Genomic DNA, 13,938 nt, shown 5'->3' with positions numbered 1-13,938 from the left:
GAAAAAATACTCGGACGAATTTATTCAGACGAATTCATCGACGTAATTCTTCGGAACAAAATGCTCCGCTCAAAGATCTCAATGTTCTGATAAAAAAAACTGAAGAAATATCCTCGCATCCACTCAGCTGTTGATCCGTCCGTTCGTTTCTTGATCACCGAAGGATCTAGATCATCCCTAATTGTTTCCGCAAATCGATTTCAAGACAAAAATTTACTAGGCGTCGATCTGAACTCTTGTTAGCTCAACCTAATTGAAATGCTGGCAATCACCGTGGCACTGCAGCTTTCGCATCGTCTGGCTTGCCCTGGTAATTCTTTGGAAAAAATATCGTCAATACTACGATGATAAACGACAGAACTTTACGAATATTTGATTTATTAATTTCTCAGAGTATTCAGCTCTTTTCCAATGCATGATTAAATAAACTACTTCATACTATTTACAATTACATTACTGATACGCCAATGAATATCTTACATCTACTGATTAATGCTATTTATGAAAATAAATTATTTACATTTCCATTTGTAAAGGCAAATATCGTAGTTACAATCATGAAATAAATTATGTAATAGATCGTTCGTAGACACACTCGGTAGCTAGTCTCATTATCAACCGTAAATCGCTCGGAATTGCACACATCTGTGTACGAGATTATTCGCAATTTTCACAGGTATGTTTTCAGATTATTACTCAAATTATTTCGATCATTCATCTAATACTACAGCCTTATTCCATGTTTCGAACCATATTGTCCACTTTGTGCTTTTCACAAAACTATAGAATCACTAGAGGAGTGTGTTTACAGATGAGGATTAAAAAGGCTTGTGAAAAATCTTCGAAATTAACGCCTCTCATCAATCAACATCAACTCCTTTACATCCCTACATATAACATATATCCTAGCCGAACTCGCGAACTTTAATCACAAGCTCTCATTGGTCGAGCTTGAGGTCCCATTGTCGTGATTTTTGTAGGCTGAGAAAAAGGCGAGAGCTTTCATAAGCTGATAACTTTTGCTTATCGGAATGTTACTGTCGTACAACTTTTTCGATGATTTGCAATCGACGTAGAACCACCAATTGCACTTGAGAACCGTTTGGTCGAAAAGCGTCGACTCGGGACACAAGAAACTCTTCATGATAAGTCCATCGTCGGTAAGTGCGCAGACGTGGAATACCTGGGAAAGAAAATAGAAGAGTTTAGTGTAATTAAAATGAATACAAAAAGTGGATAGAAAATACGCAATCACTTGATTACCATGCATCCAAGATCCTCATCGGCGTAAAGTCCTGGGAAATGTTTCTGATCGCCACAGTAAAAGCTGGTATCAGGCAATTCGACGCGGCTTGCGAAATTATCGTCGAAGTTTTTGTCGTATCCGATAGGGTAATACTCGCGGGGAGCATTCATCACCTTGCTAGGTGCGGCCAGACTGTACCTGCTGAAGAAAGTCGGATAAATCATCACCACAATACAAGGAAAACAACGTAATACACCTAAATTCGAAGGGTTAATCACCAGGGATTTCAAAAGATTTCAGAGGTATTCAAAAGATTACAAGAGACTTCACGGGATCTCAAAGGTATTTTTAAAAGAAAAATTTCAAAGATTTCGAAAGATTTAAAAAAAATTTCTCCAGACTTCCGGAAAAGTGTAGACTAGATTTCACGCGTGATCAAACCCTCGACTAAATCAAATGCCGACCTGACAATAGATCAAACACTAACTTTCTAACGGGACTCGGCGTCGTAGTAGTGGTGGTGGTAGTGCTGGTGGTGGTGCTAGTCGTTGGTTCCTCATGCTTTCGCATCAACTGTTGCTGCCTGAGTAAAATGGCAGTTTCCAAAGCCTCCAAAGTGACGTTGCTCGCCTCAGCCAAGGCTTTCAGAGATGGTTCCATTCCTTGGAACGACGCCAATGCAGACGGGGAGACGATCGGAGGCTGGGCGTTATATTGATTGCCGTACTCCTGCTGAGCTGGTTGCAAACCCTGGTTAACAGCTGCCGGAGATATGGATCGAAGAGTCAACTGATTCACCGAAGAAACGGCCTCGTCCGATGGTATGGGAATCTGAAAGACACGATCAGCTTCGTGAAGCGAGTTTCCTCCACCCGGGCAGACCAAGATATCATGCTTAAAAACGATCATGTATAACCTGGTAAAAATCGTCCTTTGGAACTTCGTTCATCGAGTCCTCGAGCAGAGTGGGACTGTTACTGATCCTGTCTGTGAGCTGAGAAGAAGATTGCGGCATGGCGACGAACGGTGGAAGACCGTTACTGTAAGCTTGAACAGTTTCCGTGTTTCGAGTAATTCCTGACGGTGCGGATTGAGCCATTATTATCTCAGGAACTCTGGCTGGCGATGCCGCGGGAGATGAATCAGCCTGAAGGATATTTTTTTTTTTGTTTAAATTATGGTCAACGGTAGCTTGGTTTGTATGAAACAGGATTAGCGAGTCCCGGCGCGATGAGCTTCGGTAGATTGCAGATAATTCGGATAATGGAGCTCACGAGCGAAAGCCAGACGGCAGTAATTAGCCAGGAACAATACGCGGTAGTGACTGTGATGAGATACATGCAGCAATTCCTGAATTCGCGTACATGTATGGTACTCGTGTAATATTATGCAGAACCGCGAAGAGCAGCGAAGAGTCGTTGCACAAGTCAGCGTGAATACGTCGCAAAGCATGCCGAAGGAACTGCATGCTTGGTTATTATGATTGAAATGAGAGAAACTGTCGGTGTGGAATGTTGGACGCAAGTACGAACGTATCGGGTATAAAACTAGGCGTACAACATGCATCAGGCAAATTGCGCTAGGTCATAGGAGTTAAGCAGCGTAGTCAATTCACGTTTTAAGTAGAGTCGTACATATGATACAATGCACGGCTCGGTGATGTTCTATTGTGTGAAACGGGGTCGCGAAACAAAAAAATTAAGAGAACGTCGCAAGACTTGTAATTCCATGATGTATTTTCCCCCCGGCGGGGGCGGCAAGGACCGAAAGAAAAAGTTATCCCATGGGATTCCGAAACGTCTCGAAGGGGTCAATTCCAGTATTAGCCAACGCATTTTTTAGCGACAACGATCGGTAACGTTTACAGGGTAAAATTTTCATATAGTTTTTCCGAATGACCTGAACCTGTTTTATCGTTACAGCTAATTGCTCGAATCGCCCCAATTATCGTCGAAGATGAAATTTCAAATCTGTGACAATCAAATTCACCCACCTGGATCCTCTTGTTCTGCGCGACGATCATTTGCTGCTGTTGCTGTTGCCTGAGGGCTTGTTGCTGTTGCGTTTGCTGCTGCTTCAGCATCTGAAGGGCGAACGCCTCTTGCTGCGTTCGCTGTTGCAGCTTCGAGTTCTCATCCTGCATAGCGGCGAAGGAAGGAGCAGCGACCGTTCTAAGTGCTGTTGCATTCTGCTGGACCACCAATCTCTGACGTTCCGTTTGCTGAGCCATCGGCCGAACCCCGCCGGGTGGTAAAGGTTTGAAGGGCGGAACGGCGCGCGGATTTTGCGGCATCCGCTGGAAAACGTCGTTTCTCTTTAATTCCCAAATCAACGAACGAGTAGATTTTTATCTGTTGCGTAATCGACGTAATAGGTGAATATGTAAGCGGAAATTACGACTGACCCAGTCCGCTCTGCTGTAATCAATTATTAACGTATGTGTCCATGATCGTTGCAACGAGCATCAAACATACCGAGTGTCGGGATTTGGTGAAAGGATTGAGCGGTCGACGATTAGAACGTACCGTATTAGAATTACCGTATTTCTTGCTTACGTACACCTTACACGTATAATTTACCGCGTAATTTTTACACCTCACCGGTTAGCGTTGCTTAATTCACCGTAAAACGATCGCGATGCGGAGTCTCGTTTTTCGTCAAGAGGTAACAGGATTTTGGAAGGTACAACTTTTTTTTTTTTTAGGCTAAAAACAATGCCCAGTTAGTCCTGCGGTGAAAGGAAAATTTTGAAAACACTTACACTTGAACACGGTTGCGCGGATCGATTTCAAATTTTGACAGTAGTTTGACAATTACATTATCTATGAAAGTGCGCAGCCGTTTTTTTTTTTTTTTTATTTAATCTAAATTTACTGCTTATTTTTTGATCAAAAATTGACTCCGTCTTTTAACAGTGCTTCATTTCTACAAAATTTGATTATAAATAGATTTTAATATTTCTTGGTTTTTTGTTCCAGCTCTTACATTATACGAAAAACTGTCCTCCCAAGAATTGGTTTTAAAAGAAGACGATATCAAAGATTGGCTCTGTCGTCGCTATTTTGTATCAAAATGATAATAAAAATTTTTTTCTACATACCTCAATACGTGTTAAATAAACCCTCTGAAAAGAAATCCTATTCCTTCTTCCATTCTGCTAAAATAATGGTGTTACTCCTTAAACCTCGTTTTTACCATTCGGAAATATGCAACGCGAGGGGAAAAAATACTGCAATTTATCACACGACGGATACACGCGGATGCGATGAGGAATAAATCACTTTAATTCGGGTCGCCAGCGTAAAATCAGTACGTTGGAATTTAACCGCAAGGACTTTCTACGCGCAGAGTGTAGGTATTAACAATTCGAGAATGTAAATGTGCAAAATAAGATATTTTACGTAAGAGGCAGGTATCGCTTTTCATACCCAGAGTTTGAAAATTTTCAACTGGTTTAGCAGCGAATTGCAACGAAGAAGTAATTTCCGTTTCTCTGGAATGATAATTGATTAGTCATTCGGTCGTTCATTAATTAGTCACTAACCGAGTTGTGATTTTGTGGTTCAATAATTCAGTAGACGATTTCAAGAGCAAAGAAATCGACAGACTATTGCGCGATTTTTCCCACACGCTCTAATCGCATATATCTTGACTCTAAAACTGGCTTACAGAAGAAAGTTACAATGTAGTTTGAAGTCTCCGACCTTGCACTGCCTTTCGGATCGTAAATGAAATCAGCTACATGTTGTTACAATATAAAAGTCAGAGCCTGTTTGCGTGGAATTGATCCACGATCTTTACACATAGATCTAAAGATTGCTCAACAAAGACGAACCGAAATTATTATTTCTCGCCGTCCAATGATCGAACAGTAATCGAACAACAACGTTCAGTTTATTCCTAAGTTAATTGTACACGGTCTGTTATAGTTAACGCACGCATGAATACATGGAATATGTGGAATACAACGATGAAGCAACTTGCGCATAGTAGAATAATTAATTTATCGAAAGTTTATTGAAACGCCTCGACTTTATCCACCATATGTACGATATTTACCACACTTAAGTGCTTAAGTGCGCGTGATAAATAAATGTGCAGGGAAAAGTTCACGCACCAGTTACCGCAAGGACATCGCAATTTATGGAAAAAAATAAGAAAAGAAAAACAACATTCGATTCATAATTATATAAACGCTGCACGCATGTTGGTAAAAAACTGCAGCGAAGATGCTTCGCTATCGCAAATTCATGTGTATATTAGTATGGTATATTAGATCGGAATTTACACGTTTCTTTTTACACTAATTATTCTGATGATTTTTTTATTCGCATATGAAAAGCGACGTATTATTATTACACACACTGAAATCGTATATCGCGTGAAATATACACTTTCCGCCTAGAGAATATACGAAATAATTCGAGGTAAGAGAGGATTTCTTACCGCGTTTGACGTTCCTACGGGAATTGAATTTCCCCGATTCTGCACTTGAACGCTTCGCCTCTTGCTGCTTTCCAAATTGGAAATTGATTCGGGAAATCCGAGTTCATCTCCTACCGAGAATCCTGGAATAATATAAAAGTAGGCGATGTTAAGAAAAAAAAAAAACAAATCTGGGTTAGAAATATAATTAGTCTCGATTCAAGCCGCAGAATTATTCTCAGACAGTTTTATGGTTTCTCTTAATTTCCATTTTCGTTCACCGTTTACGGTTATTCGTTAATTTCAATCATTCAACGATTATTGCTATTATCATAATTCTCAATATCGCCCGTCAACGAAATTAAACATTTTCGCTAAGAGGCGACGTGCGGAGATCTGAAAATAAAGATTGCCTTCAAGATAATTCACCGCATCCGTAATACGAAAGTCGACGAGATAAGAAAAAAAAAAAGAAAAAAGAAAAAATTTACAAACGCGGATCGCTGTGTTAAATGCCGTGCGGTCATTCGCGTGGTTGTGATAATTGTAATGTGCATTTATATTGCATCGTTATATCCTTACCTCAGTCAATCACCGAGGTTTTCTTCAGCAATTGCATAACGGCGCAAGGTGTAAGTTCATAAATTTTCTTGCTCAATCGATTATGAATCGAACGCTTTACAAGCGCGCTTAGAAAGACGGTTGGAAAAAGGAGGAGAGAGAATTGAGCAAGGAGACGAAATAAAAAAAAAAAATAAAAAAAAATGTATGTTAAGGACGATCGATCGCGACATGCTGCTGCAGCTTGTTAATACATCTGCAACTGCGGTCGCTGTATATTATGGATATAGATAGAACAATTATGCAGATGAGGGAAAAAGGTGAATGAAAAAAAAAAAAAAAACCACTATCGAAGCGCGTTTGCAAACTGAGAGCAGAGATATTGAGAAGTAAAAAGAGGGTAAAAAAAAGGGGGGGGGGGGGGGAGGATGTCAGAGAAACTGACAACGTCGATTCGTTTACAGAATATTTTTAAATCAGGATAGAAATTGTAATAAGTAACAGATCTGACAGGCAAAGGTGTTGCCGTCTAACGCGATTCAAAATGGTATACGTATTATTGCATAAACAGCAATCATCGACACGCGACTCGATGCAGCCTAATGATTTGTTTTATTATTTTACTAACGATACTTCGTCGAAACTAACAATAAGAAGAAATTTGTAATTTTAATATGATGATTTTTTATTTGAATTTTTTCTCATACACCTCGAGTAACGAAATAACGGTAATTGTTTAAAAGAAGCAAGTCAAAAAGTAGGTACGTTGAGAGCTGTGATCCCATAGCCAGAGAATTTGCATAGATGAAGAATATGTTCAGAGAGGTGTGTTGACAAGAAAGTGTGTTAAGCCAACTGTGAACGATGATAATATTTCTCAATTCTAATTACTGTTAAGCCTGAACAATCGGCTGGATCGGGTATAAAAGGTAAATACTCGATTCGCTCGTTTGTGTGGAGAGGATTAAATTTCCCAATCCCGGTTTGTAATCGGCCACGTATCTTCGTACATCGTTATGCAAACTAACTTTTCAGAGTTCGCATTAAGATATTATGATATTTTATATCCTTATACGACGTACGTGTAATATGTTCGTACACGTTTCAGCAATCTTCCATAACTAATACGTCAAATTGAGTATAAAGCCGCGGTATAAATTCACCGTGCGATATCAATCTTAGCGTCGTTTAGACGACACCTCGATTTGTACAACCTGCGACAGGTGTTTGAATTATTACAAAATTTTCTGCGTGGCAACGTGAACGTTTGAAACGCGGATCATATAATAGAAACGACGATTTATCATTACGAGGAAACGCGGCTGTATCGCGATCTAACCGAAATGTTTAATTCGAGGCCATCGTAAATGATACCTTGCGGGCACGAAGCAAAAAAAAAATATTCCAACTAGTTACACATTAAACTATAATTAACCAACTATCCTGCAAAACGAACGCCGGATTTCTTATGAAAATTAGATCAGGTTCAAGTGTATAATAAAAATTGTTATTTACATTTTCATTATAATACGGAGAGCGGTTGTTGCGTCAGGATTCGTGTGTATGTTCAAATATTCCGCGATTGATTGCGAAATTTGCAGTGAGCCGGTATTGGGAAAGAAAACTGCGATCCGCGTGCTTTATTTTTCAAGGTCACGTGATTTGGCAAGAACCGCGGAGGAAAAAGGAGCTGGGCAAAGGACTCACCAAGACCTACGAAACCTTTGACACCTCCAAGATTTCGGACCCGAAATAGGCCGGATTTTTTGAAGGCGCAGTTTAGCTTGAAGCCAAAATCGGACTCCAGTACGCAAGTCGCTAAGGTCTCCCGCCACGTACACCCTAGAACCAAACCGGAAATACCATCTTTAAGCGTACAGCGTCACACTATTTCAATCTGTCAATTGTATCATATGTACTGTGATTTCGGTTCAAAAAACTCTATCGTCTTCGACAATTGTTTGGTTATTTTCTCTGTTTCCCCTTAATTTTCTCTTCTCTCATTCACACTTGCTGTAATAGTATTCATTACTCTCTCTTTCCCGGTTCTAAAAAGCCCTGCCTCGCAACTTTTTTTCTCTCTCTCTCTCTCTCTTGTAAGTTCAACTTTTGAAAAATTCAAGTTGAATCAATTAAAACATCGCATACGCACGTGGCGTCTATTTATACATTACGTACCGCATATACGGGGTCGTCCAAATGAACGTGAACGCGTTTCGACCCCGACCGAATTTCTTGCCGATTTATTTTCTACTTCTACTTCACCGAATGTACATTTTCTAATTTTTTGAGATTTTTTCCACCTGACGTTCAGAAGTAAGTAGTTTCAGATCTCATCTTCCGTGATTCGAAAACTGTGCATATTTGTGTTTATTTTATTTTATTTTGAATCGGTTGAAAATAATTTTTTCAACGGTAAACGCGCAAAAATCGCTTTTTCCCATAAGCTACGTTCTCGAAAAATTTGAAACATTTAGTGAATATGTTTGTTGTTTATTTTTGACTAATTCAAAAAACAAAAAAGCACAATTTTTCCCCCTTGCAACTTTTTTCCAAATGCACAGTTTTCGAGTTCTAAAATACCTTCTCCTAAACGGCAGGTGGGAAAAATGTGAAATAATTATAAAACGTACATTCGATGAAGTAAAAGTAGAAAATAAATCGACGACCAATTCGGTGGGGGTCGGGGTCAAACCTTGTTCACGTTCATTTGAACAACCACGTATATAGTGGAATATATACGATAAAAAATGCAACATGACTATAAATTAAATCGTAACATCGATAAATAACGGTAAGAAAATCAGAACTTTCTAATTACTTCGCACGATTATCGCAGATACGTATATCCATAGTGTCTAAAATATGTTGAATACCTACTCGTTTCTAATATACATCGTTCGTGTTGTAATTAAATCTAAACCGAGACTGACAACCCGGATCAGTAATCGCTCGGCAGTTTCAGTTTCTTTATTAAAAATCAGGGAACCGGACGCGGTTCGATCTTTAAATTCCAAGAAGCTCGCGAAATATCACGCAGAGAAAACTTTTTGCCAACTGATTCACGGCTCGACCCAAATTTATCGGAAGGATCCGGGTATATAAATACACATATATAGTATACGTATAATCTCCTATCGACTTCCGTTCCGCCTTATATTCGTTTGAAAAATGTATAGAAAATTATAGAAGAATTATAGAAAAAAAGAAAATTAACAAATACGGAGTCGAAGGAAAGGAAAAAAATTATAATATTTTCACGCTTTTAACTCTGGCAAAAATAATGTCTTACAAGTCTTGCCTTTGAAAAGATATTAGTGATAATATTTTCTGCAAGGAAATTAGTGTTTCTTGTTGGTCTTTTTTTTTTTTTTTTGAAATGGGAAAGAAATATTCTTTTTTTATCCTCCGTCAACCAAAAGTTGAAAGGACGAAAAGAGACGAAAAACCGACTTCTTCTCGATGCACTGACGATGATGCGTCATAGAGAGGGAAAGAGATAGAGAGAGAGAGAGAGAGAGAGACGAATGTAGAACTTGTTTAGAACGCACAAGGATATCTTGGGGAATTTTATTCGAGACTGGATTATACCTACGGACACGGTGCAGCAAAAGGGGCCTGCACGGCCCACCAGCACTGACCGATGATGCGGTATGGCCCACTAACCTACTTCGCGAACACCTCTTGGCTGACTAAATAGATGAACAAACGAACAGGTAGATCCCTCTATTTGCTATTCCATATTCAAATAGGTGCGCGCCAGTTGCGATTTGCTGTTAACCCTCTTCGACGAGGAGGACGGACAAAATTTCACCCAAACCCGTTACGAAAATACCGGCGAGACTCGTGTCTGCGGTAATTGTTGCCTCTTAGTTTCGTAATATGTTGCATTTCGGTATTTTCAACCAGTGTATCGGCGTTAAGGGTATGCGGTAATACTACCCTTACCGACCGAGGAAACTAACTATTTTTCTTTCTATATTAAATTAACAAATGAACGGAAATGGTGTAAATATCGACGTTGCATCGCTACTTGTCACTGTCAGCGGAGTTTAGGAAAGTTGCTCGTGTCCCGAAAATTGTAAAAAAAATTTTTGGTATTTTGACACGCGTTACTATTCCCACATTTGCCAAAAATTGCATAGCCGAGATACTTTGCGCAATTCCGGAAAGAATGAGGGGTAAAACGAACCGTCGTGAGAATGTTTTCGTAAAATATTGAGGACGTTAAATGAGAACTGGGAATTACAATGATTTCGTAAATAAAAGATTCGCTCGATTTTCGGGATGTGAGTAACTTTCCTGAATTTCGCTAAAACTGAGCGATGCGTTGTGTCGAAATTTCAACCCTCTCCCTTCGTTTGTTTATTTAACAGAGGAAGAAAAAGGTCGGTGTGCTCGGTCGGTAAGGGTAGAAGCGCTACATACCCTTGATATATAATCCGACAATGTTACGTTAATAATTACTATTTCTTGGAGCGATGATTAAGTTTTTTTATTTTTTGGTCAATTGCTAACGACAGAACTTGCGTCAGCAAAATTGTCCGAGTTTCGTATGGTTCCGCAAGTTTTTGAGGATTCACTCTGATCGTGATTTCCAAATTTCGTGTCTGTTCGAATAACAAAACTCTGTCGAGCGAATGGAATAAATTCTTTTACCACCAATAAGTTTCGATAATATTTTGGAAAACAAATTTACCGTCATTCAAAATTTTCTCTGTCCATACGATACAGGCGCAACGAATTTTGTTTCGGTATAACGAGGCCCGTTTTCCGGTTGTGTGAAAACCGGTTCTGCAGCTCGTGCAAAACGAGACTAGCGTAATTGAGAAGGGATTCTATCTCGGATTGTATCTAAGTCTTAGTTAACAATGGGAGGTAAGTGTGTCTAGCGCAATGAGCGAGACACTGTTATTATACACTTTGGAATGCAGACGCTTAGAGTTCGGCCTTGGCATTGACTATGCATGTAAATATATGTATACGTGTAAGATGTATCAAGGCTCTGTTTTTAACGATCTCACGATTAATAACGATCATCGTTTATCCGAATTACGAAGATTATACCTACAGAACGAAACGTGGCTTATTAATTCATGCACTACTGTATTATACACGCATCACTTTTACACGGCCCACTGACACGGATAAAATTTTTCAAATCGGCGTAATAAGGCAGAAATCCGGTAGCAGCCAAAAACCTTTTTTCTTTTTCATTTATTTTTTATCCAACCGATGAAATTTCCGCCATACTCTGCAGAAATGCGCAAATTACGCTAAAACCTGGCCGCGAACAACGATTCGGACCGATATTTATATATTTATCCAAAGATTGATACTCAAAGCAGGCTATCCAGAAGTAAAAGAGAGAACGGCGAAGATTTGAAGATTAAACAGTTCGTCGATGAATTTCATTAGCATACCGGAGGAATGGCGTGGAATTTAAGAAGTCAAACAAGAGGGTCACAAACCTATGAATTGCCGTACTAGAAAGTTGTACGTATATACAGTCGAATATGTCACACCGCGTGGTAAAAAATACTGGCCCAATTCTACGATCGAAATAACAATGAAGATTGGACAGTTTAAATTACACGACTTTACGGTCCGAGTTGCTGAATCGTTTTGCACGACGTTATTTGCAGACGGCTGGTTGTACAGTTTAATGTAATTATTGACCACGTAGGAAAAAGAATGAGCAAGGAAAAAAAAAAATTAACCAATAAAAATTTTCGTAATTAGATACGATCGATCGATCGCGATCCGGCGTGTTTTCTCTGCCGCGTATGGAGAAAAGGTTTATTCTGCAATTGAAAATTTCACTCCGGTCATTAAAGACGCTTGCATGCAAATGTGAACCTTTCGTTTCTACCCCGCAAAGTTCACGTCTAAGATAATATATCCCCGTTATTAACATCATTCTCTCCTCCATTATTATACCGGCATATATTATTACACGTATCGTGGAGCGACTTTCGTTTCCTAACTTTTCTATACGCACGTAGGATCGGATACGTATTTTTGACATGTGATTGAGCGAAAATTATAGTAATGCACGTTATTCGCGAAGTGAAAACCTTAGAGTAAAATCAGAATCGTTTACACTGTCTGTATGAGTATCGTTTTGATACGTGTCTTTTTTTTTTTATCATTGATAAATAAAATAACATATTCGCATGACAATCGACGGACTCGTTACGATTATCGACCTCCTTTATTTATCGTAGAATTTCTAGTTCCTCGCATGAGTTTCGATCCACGAAATTCATCATTTTAATAACTAATTAATTTTACCGTGCGTGTGATAAGAATGCGTATTTACATATTCGTCGCTGATGCAATAAGGTACTTGATCCACCGAGAGAATTATTATTAAGTGCTAGAGAGAGAGAGAGAGAGAGAGTGAGAGAGAGAGAGAGAAAGAGAGACAGAAAAAATTAAGGAGAACACAGGCCTCATTGTAATTAACAGAAACCTTTCGCCCTGACGCATGTTTTTTTGTTTTTTTTTTTTTGTTTTTTTCTTATACACACAATGTATATAAAAAAATTTGTTAGTGCTAGAAAGGTGAAAGATCATTGACTGAGAATCAAGGACCGGTACAGAGAGTCGCAAGTCACGTAGGTATAAAATTCAAAGTCCTGGAGCAGAAGAGTCAGTACAAGTATGTGTGTAGCACAGAATAACCATTATATATAAAGAATGCATGTTGCGTTATGTTATAAAATAACCCAGCAACGTTACAGGTGCACATTGGAAATACCACAGCTAATATGTCTGGAGATTTGTATTTTTAATATTATATAGATTAATGATATTTGGTCAAAATGCCAATTCCAATGCTAATCTCCATGGAGGAATACGTGCATGGTGTAAGATTTTAATTATTCATATCTGCAATAATTTTCAATGAATTAAACAGGCTCATATACTTTTTCGTAAATCTCACGAACAGTCGAACACATCTCAGAGATTTTGTGTGGCAATTAATCGTGAGGATTTATTAGACGTTGAAATTAGATGAAACATGATGGCAAGGATTCACGTTTTTTTATGGTATCCAGACTTTTTCGAGTCGAATTGGTAATAAGACAGTTTCGACATACGTGTGATTTAAGAAATCAGGTATTGACAAATTTGAGCTTTCTAACGACGTGAGAAAACTTTTTTAATTCTCTTACTTGACACGTGTGTGTAGATTTTTGTTTTTCTTTTTTGTATTTATCTTAAATTGCTCTTGACATCGAATGAAAAACGATCGTAATCGATGAAAGCATCTCGCGACTAATCATTCTGGATAACCGAAGTATTACCGATTATTCGCATGAAAAAGATTTGCAAATAATAAAAAGAATTTTCGAGACCAAGATATTAATCTGGAGGTGAACGAAGACAATTAAAATTTCTCACATACCAACGACGACGAACAGGAACAAGGTGGTTGCGATCTTCATCTCTTAATCCAGTATCACGATAATCGTCGCACTCAAGGATCAGTTTTCCAAAATGAGATTATCTTTCGGCGCGAAATTGACAAACGCTACGTTCACGTACGTATTCGCAACGCAACGGAATCTCGTTCGCGAAACCAACGTGCAAATGTTCTCTCGAATCGATATTATTAATCACCGACGAGAAACGTGCATCTGCATCGGTGGATCCGTACGTGCTATTCTGGGCTCGAACACGCGGCTACTAATGTGGCA

The 13,938-nt window shown here is 38.9% G+C and overlaps 1 protein-coding gene across 3 annotated transcripts; it reads right to left on the bottom strand.

Moving 5' to 3' along the window:
- Window positions 1-361: 361 nt before the first annotated feature.
- On the bottom strand, window positions 362-13,938 carry LOC124186127. Of its 3 annotated transcripts, none has more exons than XM_046577549.1 (8): window positions 13,647-13,938; window positions 7,940-8,074; window positions 5,693-5,814; window positions 3,240-3,542; window positions 2,163-2,393; window positions 1,734-2,077; window positions 1,264-1,447; window positions 362-1,183 (listed from the first exon to the last, which is right to left on the bottom strand). In XM_046577549.1, exons 1-8 carry the CDS (start codon window positions 13,684-13,686, stop codon window positions 929-931), a joined length of 1,614 nt encoding a protein of 537 aa, XP_046433505.1. In that variant the 5' UTR covers window positions 13,687-13,938; the 3' UTR covers window positions 362-928. The 3 variants fall into 3 exon arrangements, with proteins under 3 accessions (XP_046433505.1, XP_046433506.1, XP_046433507.1); XM_046577550.1 differs by having other exon boundaries at window positions 1,264-1,444; XM_046577551.1 differs by lacking the exon at window positions 7,940-8,074 and having other exon boundaries at window positions 13,647-13,937.

This window comes from Neodiprion fabricii, chromosome 7 (assembly GCF_021155785.1).
Source record: "Neodiprion fabricii isolate iyNeoFabr1 chromosome 7, iyNeoFabr1.1, whole genome shotgun sequence".
In the NCBI taxonomy this organism is placed as follows: Eukaryota; Metazoa; Arthropoda; class Insecta; order Hymenoptera; family Diprionidae; genus Neodiprion; species Neodiprion fabricii.
The sequence above is the reverse complement of the archived record's forward strand: the minus strand, read 5'-3'. Positions and strand labels throughout refer to the sequence as shown.